This window comes from Bubalus bubalis, chromosome 9 (assembly GCF_019923935.1).
Source record: "Bubalus bubalis isolate 160015118507 breed Murrah chromosome 9, NDDB_SH_1, whole genome shotgun sequence".
In the NCBI taxonomy this organism is placed as follows: domain Eukaryota; kingdom Metazoa; phylum Chordata; class Mammalia; order Artiodactyla; family Bovidae; genus Bubalus; species Bubalus bubalis.
Window position 1 is genome coordinate 102,200,504 of NC_059165.1, and position 10,495 is coordinate 102,210,998.

Consider the following 10,495-nt stretch of genomic DNA (forward strand, 5'->3'; position numbering starts at 1 on the left):
GGAGTATGCCACACAGAAGGAACAACAAATCCAAAGGTCTGAAGTGGGAGAAACCTTAGCACCGTCCTCAGAGCTGGAGATGTTTGGATGGCATCACTGACTCAAAGGACATGAGTTTGAGCAAACTCAGAGAGACAGTGATAGACAGAGAAGCCTGGAGTGCTGCAGCTCGTGGGGTCACAAAGAGTCGGACATAACTTGGCGACTGAACAACAGAGCCGGAACAACAGAGCCGCCTCATCCATGTTCCTGGATAAGAAGGTAAAAGGGTAAGGAGCAACAGGGAGAGCTGGGCTCGATAAGGTAGAACCTTTCTCAAGGAGCCAGGATTCCAAGTTGTCTCTGCCTAGCTCCAAACCAAAGATTCCATCCAGCCCGTCCCTGTAGCCTTTCCCCTCCCCCACTTTTGGAACTCCGCCTATGCCGTTTCCACGGTCGGTCGTCATAGTCAAGAGTGCTCTGTTTCACAAACTTCTCAGGCCAGGAAGGAGTTTCATGTAGTTGAGGGGGGTCCCTGCCCCCCAGGCAAGGATCTCAGGCCAGGCCAGGACACCAAACAGGGATCATGCCCGTGTTGATACCCCCGGTGGAGCACAGCCAGGACACGCGCGTTGGGCATCCAGCATGGCGCGAGGCGACCAGGGCCTTGGCAGAGGAGGCACACCAGCTGACCGACCGCTGCGGGCAAGAGGCGGTGACCATGTGGCAACCCAACGACAGTGTGCGGGACCCACACGTGGCTCACCACCTCTGCCGGGCCGCCTACATTCTGCCCTGGCGCTTCCGCGTGGAGATGCTCAAAGGGGGCAGCACCATGGAGAAGCCACCGCCCGGCGAGGGCGTTACGCTGTGGAAGAGCAAGATGAAGCCGCCCGCCTGGCACGCCCGCCTGCCGCTGCCCATGCACCGTGACGCGCGGGCCCTGCAGACCGCCGAGGTGGTGCAAGCTCACGCTCGCGGGGCGCGCCTCACCGCCGCCCGCCTTGGCCGCGCGCAGCACCAGATCAATGGGCAGCTGCGGCTGCTGCAGCGACAGCGAGAGGCTACGGACCGCAGACTCAGCGAAGTGCGCAAAGCACTGCTGATTAACCAGCAGAGCGTCAAGCTGCGGGGCTACCGGCCCAAATCTGAGACGGTGGGACCAACCCCGCCCCAGCCCAGCCGCAAAGACTCAGGCCTCCGCTCCCAGATGCGCAGACTGGGCAAAATCCACCCTAGAGAAGAAGCACTCCCCTATCACAGGCCCAAATCCACCCCAAGATGAGATGCCTTGGTTCCCAGCCCCAGAGACAGAGAACCTCCCAAACGGATGCGATCCTCAAACCCCTTGCCCCACAAGTGTTAGTCGTTCTCTCATGTCCGACTCTTTCTCCAGTCCATGGACAGTAGCCCGCCAGGCTCCTCTGTCCATGAGATTCTCCAGGCAAGAATACTGAAATGGGTAGCCATGCCCTCCTCCAGGGGGTCTTCCCCACCCAAGGATCAAACCAGTCTCCTGCATGGCAGGCAGATTCTTTACCATCTGAACCACCAGGAAAACCTTGCCCTAGAGGGAGATATCTCTTAGTCTCCCTACTAGGGAGAGAAGGTGGGACCCTTGAGTCAGACAAGAAGCTAGATTTACCAAAAAGTAAAATCTACTACTCCCGGCCTAGACAAGAGGGTGAAACTCTCCCCCATGCATGAGACCCTCAGTGCCCCAACCCCGCCAACCCCACTGAAAACACACAAGAAGCCCCCAGCTGAGCAGTGAGTGATGTTCAAGTCCCAAGAGATAAAATTCTCCTCATAATATTTTTTTAAACCCTAACCAACTCCTGCTCCCCTAGGCTTCCCAGGTGGCTCAGTGGTAAAGAATCCACCTGCCAATACAGGAGAGACACGGGTTCCATCCCTCAGTCAGGAAGATCCCCTGGGGGAGGAAATGGAAACCCACTTCAATATTCTTGCCATGGACAGAGGAGCCTGGTGGGCTGCAGTTCATAATATCGCAAGGAGTCTGACATAGCTGAACATTCATGCACCAAAAACACCCCCCAACCTCAGGGAATGAGAACCCCACCCCAGGCCTCACAGGGGTTAGGGTTAGAATTAGAAGAGGGACAGGTTCTGCCTAAAGACTGAGACCCTCAGACTCCTTAGACCCATACCTGAGAGCTAAACCCCTAGCCAGGAGGAAAGAGTGAGACCCCCTAGTCCCAGCCCTGGTAAAATCCTCCCCCTAAAGTGAAATCCTCGACAGCCATCCCCAAAGGGGACAATATTCCAGCCTCCCTGGGGAGATATGAGACCCCCCCACACACACACACCCATAGGGTGGGTTTCTGAGTCCCAGGCCCCAAATCCAGACAATAAGCCCTCAAAAGGGCAAACCCCATCATCACTATGATGAGACTCCTCCACTTGTAGCCTGGGAGAGAGGATAAAACCATCACCAAGGAAGGGGGAGCCCCTCAGCCCCAAAGAGCAATGATAACCTCCCCCAAGTTAAGTCATCTCCATCCCAGCTCACTGGGCTCCTATCTGTAAAAGGAAGAAGCCCCCGGCCCTGCTCTCTAGAGGGTAAGACCTCCCCCAAGTGAAAGTTAGTCACCCGGTCACGTCCAACTCTTTAGGACTCTGTGGACTGTAGCTCACCAGGCTCCTCTGTCCATGGAATTCTCTAGGCAAGAATACTGGAGTGGGTTGCCACTCCTTTCTCCAGGAGATCTTCCCTACCCAGGGATCTAAATTGGGTCTCCTGCATCATAAGTGGATTCTTTACCATATGAGCCACAGAGAAGCCCTGGTGAGAGCTTCCTAAAAGGGTAAATGCTTCTCAGAGAGTGAGATCCCCAAAACGTGAGAATGCCCCCAATTCCATTCCCCAAACCCAGAGTTTATGAGGTTGGCAAACTCTGTACTATTCTAGAAAAAGAGCTTTCCTTCTCCTCCAGCCCTCTCCCACAAGTGTGAAAAATTCTCTCCTTGTTTGCCAGATCTCTGACAAAGCTGACAGTATGCTTACCTGGGAAAAGGAGGAGCTAAAGAGCATGAAGAGGAAGATGGAGATGGATATGGAAAAATCAGAGGCCTTGCTCAAGGTTTGGGACACCTGGGGCCAGGTTAAGGGGATTGGAGGGGACCCTTGCCTGCCTAATGGGCAAACAGCTTTAACCTTGGGGATTGTAGCAACAGCAAATCCTTCAAGCCACACACCCGTCCCACCCTGACCTGACATTCACTGTATTTCCACTTTAGGAAATGGAAAGACTGAAGCTCTGAGAGATGAAATTGGGCCTCAAAATAATGCCTCTGTGCCCTGGTGGCTCAGATGGTAAAGAATCCACCTGTGATGCAGGAGAAACAGGTTCCATCTCTGGGTTGGGAAGATCCCCTGGAGAAGGGAATGGCAACCCACTCCGGTATTCTTGTCTGGAGAATCCCAGGGACAGAGAAGCCTGGTGGGCTATAGTCCATGCAGTTGCAAAGAGTCAGACATGACTGAGTGACTAAGCACGCCCCTCTGTGCCACGCCCTGTCCTGTTGTTAAGTCCTTAAAACCCTCCTGTGAAATAGAAACTATGATTCTCATTAGAGATGGGGAATTCGAAACTCATAAAGATGTGACCTCACCCAAGTTATGGAGCTAGCCAGTGGTTCAGTCAGCTAGCTAGTCAGTTCAGGTGTATCTTTTTTCCTCCAGATTTAGAAAGGTAAATTTACTATTTTAAATTTTGTAAGTATTTTTATTTCTTTTAAAAAATATATTTATTTTTGGCTGTGCTGGGTCTTGTTGCTGCACAAGGGTTTTCTCAAATTGCAGTGAGTGGGGCTACTCTCTAGTTGCAGAGCACGGGCTTCTCATTGCTGTGGCTTCTCTTGTTGCAGAGCACAGGCTCTAGGTTCACAGGCTTCAGCAGTTGTGGCTCAAAGTTCAGGAGTTGCAGCACAAGGGCTCAGTTGTCCCACTTCATGTGGGATCTTCCCAGATCGGGAATGGAACCCATGTCCTCTACATTGGCAGATGAATTCTTAACCATGGACCAGCAGGCAAGTCCTGCTATATAGTACAATTATTAGTATAGTAATTGTATTAATATAAAAATATCACTACTACTAATTGGCTTCCCTGATAGTTCAGTTGTTAAAGAATCTGCCTGCAATGCAGGAGACCCCAGTTCAATTCCTGGGTCGGGAAGATCCTCTGGAGAAGGGAAAGGCTACCCATTCCAGTAGCCTAGAGAATTCCATGGACTGTATGGGGTCACAAAGAGTCAGACATGACCGAGCGACTTTCACTATTGCTACTACTGAAAATTACTATATTTTATATATATGTGTATATATATATAATATCATATTTTCTTTATCCATTCATCTGTCAACAGACATTTAGATTGTTTCTATGTCTCAGCTGATGAATAATGCTAAAATGTGCATGAGAGTTATTTCCCTTCAATTTCCTGATTTCCTTTATATATGTACCCAGAAGTGTAAGAACTTCCTCATGTTTCAAATCAGGTGTCTTGAGCTCTTTACTCTGTATTATGTGTTCATCTTTATCAGCTCCATTCAGAGATGGTCCCTCACTGCATCCTTCACTCTTGCAACAAGGATTTCTCTATGACATCACTAATGGAGACATGAAAGTAGGTTTCAAGGAGCCTGTATGCACTTGTGACTTATCCATTTGACAAATATTAATCCAATACCCTGGTGTCCCAGGCACTGTGTTTGGCAGTTGGGACAAGTTGTGAACAGGCCTTGCCCTCGAGGAATTCACATTAAAGGGTCATTCAAATTAGGGACCAGCCAGGGTTGGGAGGGTGGAGTTGGGGAAAAGTGGGTGGAGTTAGGAGCTGGTGCGCCACTGTCCGTGGTGCTGAACCTTAATTGCACTCAACCTATTACACCTCCGATGCAATGGACATGTGCTGTGTGTACTTAGTCACTCGTCGTATCCGACTCAGTGACCCCATGGACTGTTGCCTGCCAGGCTCCGATGGACATGAACTTGGGCAAACTTTGGGAGATGGTGAGGGACAGGGAGGCCTGGTGTGCTACGGTCTATGGGGTCACAAAGAGTCAGACATGACTGGGGGACTGAACAACAACAATATTGTACCACCAGGCTGCTGTCATATTCCTTTAAATCTGGTGATCCTGAAAAATCCTTAAGTAAGTCTGAAACAGACAAGGGAGAAGCCCCTGAAGGTGGCCCTGGTAGGGAAGCGCTTTCAAGAAAGAAAATGAAATAGGGAGGTGGGAAAAGACAGACAGATGGAAACCCAAGACAGTGTTGTTGTGTTGTTGTTTAGTCCCTAAGTCTGGTCCAATTCTTTTTATGACAACCCCATGGACTGTAGCCTGTCAGGTTCCTCTGTCCATAGGACTTCCCAGGCAAGAATACTGGAGTGGGTTGTCATTTCCTTCTCCAGGGAATCTTCCTGACCCAGGGATTGAGCCACATCTCTTGCACTGCAGGTGGGCTTTTCACCACTGAGCCACCAGGGGAGCCCTTTCAACTTAAAATCATGAACTTAAATCTCAAATTGACAGTAAGAGAGTTCCCAGAAATCTCACATGTGTCTCTGGAAGACTTGCTGTCCCACTGTGCAAGTTATTTCATACCTTCTCTTCCTTCATATCTGTCCAACTCCCTGCTCTTTCTTCATTTTCAAAGAATGACCCCAATGCATGGAAACCACAGAAGAGAATTTCTCTCATTTTTCCTCTACCAACCTATAACTCCATCTATCTACTATACCCACCTCCTCCCACTTCTCCTACATCATAAATATTTCTTTCTTCATCAGATCACTCTCAACAGTGAACAAATGGGGGATTATCCTTTAATGGACACAGATCTACTTAGGATGATAAAAAGTTCTGGAAATGGACAGTGGTAACAGTTACACATTGTGAATATACTTAACTGCTACTGAACTGTACACTTAAAATGGTTTAAGTGGCTAATTTTCATCTATTTTTTGTTGTTGTCATTCAGTCGATAAGTCATGCCTCTTCGAGGCCCTATGAACTGTAGCACACCAGGCTCCTCTGTCCTCTACTGTCTCCCAGAAATTGCTCAAATTCATGTCCATTGAGTCAGTGATGACATACAACCATCTCATCCTCTTCCGCCCCTTTCTCCTCCTGTCCTCAATCTTTCCCACCATCAGGGTCTTTTCTAATTAGTCGCCCTTTGCATCAGGTGGCCAAAGTATTGGAGCTTCAGCTTCAGCATCAGTCCTTCCAATGAATATTCAGAGTTGATTTCTTTTAGGATTGACTGGTTTGATCTCCTTGCAGTCCAAGGGACTCTCAAGAGTCCTCTCCAGCACCACAATTTGAAAGCATCAATTCTTTGGTGTTCAGCCTTCTTTAAGGTCCAACTCTCACATCCTTACATGACTGCTGGAAAAACTATAGCTTTGACTATCACTTTGTTGGCAAAGTGATGTCTCTGCTTTTTAATATGCTGTCTAGATTTTTAATAGAAAATATGTACTTCCCTGGTGGTCCACAGGTTAAGACTATGCTTCTACTGCAAGGGGCATGGGTTTGATCCCAGATCAGGGAACTAGCATGCTTCCACTAACACCCAGCACAGCCAAATTAATCTTTTGATCCCACCCTTCCAGATAATCCCCATTTCTCTGATTCACTCACTAGTCAATCTTATCTGCACACTTGTGGTCAGAAACTGGGTCATTTTCCCCCATGGCATCCCTGCAACCTAGCGCAATTCCTAGAATACAGTAAGGGCTTAATGAACATTTGAATTAATGAATGAAAGACTTTATATTTTTTACCCAAATGGATGAATCCCAAAGAAATAATATTCAGCAAAAGAAGCTGGATGTAAAAGTACACTCTGTAAGATTCTGTGTATATGACATTTCAAATTTCAAAAGCTTGTTCTTAAAGAGTCAGCTAGTTAATTTTTTAAGCTTTGTGTGCAATACAATCTCTGTCACAATTATAGATGGTCCTCTGGTGCAAAATGATACGCATTCAGTAGAAACTGTAATTCTAATCTTGAATTTTTATCTTTTCCTGAGCTAGCAATATGCAGTATAATACTCTCACCTGATCTGGGCAGCAGCAGTGAGTCACAGTTCCCAGTCAGCCACTGGGTAAATAACTGATGCCCTTCGAGCTATTCTGTGCCCATACAACCATTCTGTTTTTCACTTTAAGTACAGTATTCGATAAATTACATGAACTATTAAACACTTTATTAGGAAATAGGCCTTGTGTTAGATGATCTTACCCACTCCAGTGTTCTTGCCTGGAGAATCCTAAGGATGGGGGAGCCTGATGGGCTGCCGTCTATGGGGTCGCACAGAGTCGGATACGACTGAAGCGGCTTAGCAGCAGTAGATGATTTTGTCCAACTATAGACTAATGTAAGTGTTCTGAGCATATTTAAGGTAAGTTAGGCTAAGCTATGATATCCAGTAAGGTTAAATGTATTAAATGCATTTCAACATAATATTTTCAACTTACAATGTGTTTACTGGGATGTAACCCTATTGTAACTTGAGGAAGATCATACTTAATTTAGACAGTGAAGTACATAAATAGCCAGAAACAATATGTACATGAATGAGCATGGCCATGTTCCAATACAGTTTTATTTAAAAAAAAAAAAAAAAGATAGGGACTTCCCTGGTCGTCCAGTGGTTAAGCAGGGGGTGCAGGTTCGATCCCTGGCTGGAGAACTTTTGTTTATTGTTGTTCAATTATTAAGTCACGTTCAACTCTTTTTCAACTCCATGGACTAAACCCACCAGGCTTCTCTGTCTATGGATTTTCCAGGCAAGAGTGGGTTGTCATTTCCTTCTCCAGGGGATCTTTCCAACCCAGGGATCAAACAAGCATCTCCTGCATTGACAAGTGGATTCTTTACCACTGAGCCACCTAGGAAGCCCCACTTTCAGTCACTTTCCCCTATCTTCCAGCTTACAATTGACCTTCTCTGCCTCTCCTTCCTCGCTCCCAGACCCTGGCCTCCTGTCGTGATGCTCTGGTCTTCTGCTGTAAGGAGAGGCTCCAAGCTGTGGAGCTAATGAACCAGCCACTGGACAAGGTTCTGGAGCAGGCAGGCCGCCACTCTTGGGTGAACATCTCCCGAGTCCCCACTCCGCGCACACAGGGCCTGAAAACCCCGCCTCCAGACCCTGTGGGCACCTATACCCCAGGTAAAACCGCGCAGAAATGAGTCCAGTACAGTGGGTGCCCTTGGTGCCCAACTGCTCCCCCACTTCTCGGCCAGAGGAGCCTGGCTGGCTACACTCCATGGGGTCGCAAACAGTCAGACATGACAGTGCCTAATACACGCATACACACACACCTCCCCCCAACTCCTGCAGAGTGCGCCACGGCGCTGTACGAAGCCAAGCGACTGTTAATGGAGTCCAAGGACACTTTGCTAGATATGGCAAAGAACGAGGAGGACATCCGAGAGCAACAGCAGCAGATAAGCGACCGCGTGTGCGCCTCGCTAGCGCAGAAAATGCGCGAGACCTTGGAGCTGAAGGTGCGCCCCTCTCGCGCCGCTCCTAGTCGGCGGCTGGAGTCTAGAATGCTATAGTATGGGGGGTTGGGGGTGGAGGGACGTAGGCAGAGAGGGGACCCGAAGCCGGTGTGATTCCGCGCTGTGCTACCACCCACCCAGGATAGACTGAACATGACCTTAGGACTCATGAGGGGAACGATCCACCGGTGCACGAAATTCAACCAGGAGATGTACATCACCCGCGGCCTCATCAAGGTAGGTTTGGGGGAAACGGTCTGCGGGGATGCGGCCAGGGGCGTCCGGGAGGTCAAACCTCACGGCTCTGCACACCGCACTCCGCCAGGGTCCTCTGTCCAAAAATCACCTGGAGACTCGAGAGAAACTGGACAGACCTCTGGTTCGCATGTATCAGAGACATGTGGGCACCCAACTTCCGGAGGCCACACGCCTCGCCCAGGTAAGCACCTCTCAGTCCCTCCTGCCAGGCCCTGCCCTGTAAGACTCCTTTCTCAAGCACACAGCCCAGGTGAGACACCCGACCCAGGTCTTTGAGTCCTTCAGCTCCCCCTGCCCCCAGCAGGATGCCTTCAGTACCCACATGTGCAGCGTGCTCAGTAGAGTCCAACTCTTTCCTACCCCATAGGTGCAACCCACCAGGCTCCTCTGTCCATGGGATTTTCCAGACAAGAATACTGGAGTGGGTTGCCATTTCCTGCTCCAGGGGATCTTCCCAACCCAGGGATGGAACCTGGGTCTCCTGCATCTCTTGCACTGGCAGGCAGATTCTTTACCACTGAGCCACCTGGGAAGCTCAATACACCCATCTCAAATAAGTTCCCTCAATCTCTGCCCTACTTCTATCCAAGGTCTGCCCCTCCCCTCACCTTCATGAGCATCCCCTTCTTCATACACGCCCTGTCACAGGTTCTTTTCCAAGTACATTCAGGCCCAGGTGTGTAACCCCCAACCCCATTCTAGGCTCTGCCCTCCTAGGGATGCTCCTACCCAGGCGAGGTCCTTCCACACGCACACCTGACTCAGATGTGCGCCCCGCCAACCTGAGGCCCATCCGCTCTTCAGCTGTCGTCCTTTTACACGCATACCTGGCCCAGGTGTGCCTGCCCATCCTAGACAGTGCCACGCTCTGGCTCGCCTGTCTCCCAACACCGCCCCTCCTCGTGTCCAGGGCACTGACAAGCTGCAGCGCCACATCTCGCACGTGGAAAAGAACCTGGATGAGCTGCTCGCCATGCGCAAGAAGCTCACCTGGAGCTTCAACTGCAAGAAGATCGGGCACGACGTGGACTATAGCGTGGTGCGCCTGCGCCTCCGCCAGCGGCACCCGCACGTGTGCTACGAGCAAGCGCAGCGCCTGGTTAATGACTGGGACCCACGCACGCCGCCGCGCGTGGAGTCCAACACCGCTGCCACCAAGTGACAGGCGAACTCCTGCCGCAGCAGGCCTCAGCCCAGTGGCCCTCCCTCTCTCCTGACCCCCTTCGCCCTCAGAGCGCCCTCTAGCAGAATTATAATTAAAAACGAGAATGCATAATTACCACTTATTAGGCTCGTGGTCGTGGTGGTGGTTTAGTCGCTAAGTCGAGTCCAACTCTCGCGACCCCATGGACTGTAGCCAGCCATGTTCCTCTGTCCCGGGGATCTCCTAGGCAAGAGTCCTGGAGTGGGTTGGGGGTCTTCCTGGCCCAGGGATGGAACATGGGTCTCCTGCTTTGCGCACAGAGTCTTTACCATCTGAGCCAGCTGATCACTTAATCTACAACACGTTATAGGCTATGCATCCTGGAAGTTATTAATGATAGGATGGATTTGGCCACTGTATTTGGGGGGTTCAAATCCCGGCTCCCCAATTTCAGATTATGTGGCCTTAGTCAAGTCACTACTTGTCTCTGGCCTCAGTGTCTCCAGCCTGTAAAATGTAGAATTGTAGCATTAACTTTGGAGGCTTGTTGTAAGGGGGTAGGAGAATGG

General features: G+C 50.0%; 1 protein-coding gene across 1 annotated transcript; it reads left to right on the plus strand.

Annotated features, from left to right (window-relative positions):
* The first annotated feature begins 279 nt into the window (after positions 1-279).
* Positions 280-10,058, plus strand: CCDC105 (coiled-coil domain containing 105). Its single transcript, XM_006073518.4, has 7 exons — positions 280-1,135; positions 2,979-3,083; positions 7,991-8,189; positions 8,361-8,527; positions 8,666-8,761; positions 8,850-8,963; positions 9,693-10,058. Exons 1-7 carry the CDS (start codon positions 566-568, stop codon positions 9,942-9,944), a joined length of 1,503 nt encoding a protein of 500 aa, XP_006073580.3. The 5' UTR covers positions 280-565; the 3' UTR covers positions 9,945-10,058.
* Positions 10,059-10,495: the final 437 nt, after the last annotated feature.

Coding starts and splice junctions, on each gene's coding strand:
- CCDC105 (XM_006073518.4), top strand. CDS start 566: ATGCCCGTGTTGATACCCCCGGTGGAGCACAGCCAGGACACGCGCGTT. Junction 8,190..8,360: donor TGTGGGCACCTATACCCCAG/GTAAAACCGCGC, acceptor CAACTCCTGCAG/AGTGCGCCACGGCGCTGTAC. Junction 8,964..9,692: donor AGGCCACACGCCTCGCCCAG/GTAAGCACCTCT, acceptor CCTCGTGTCCAG/GGCACTGACAAGCTGCAGCG.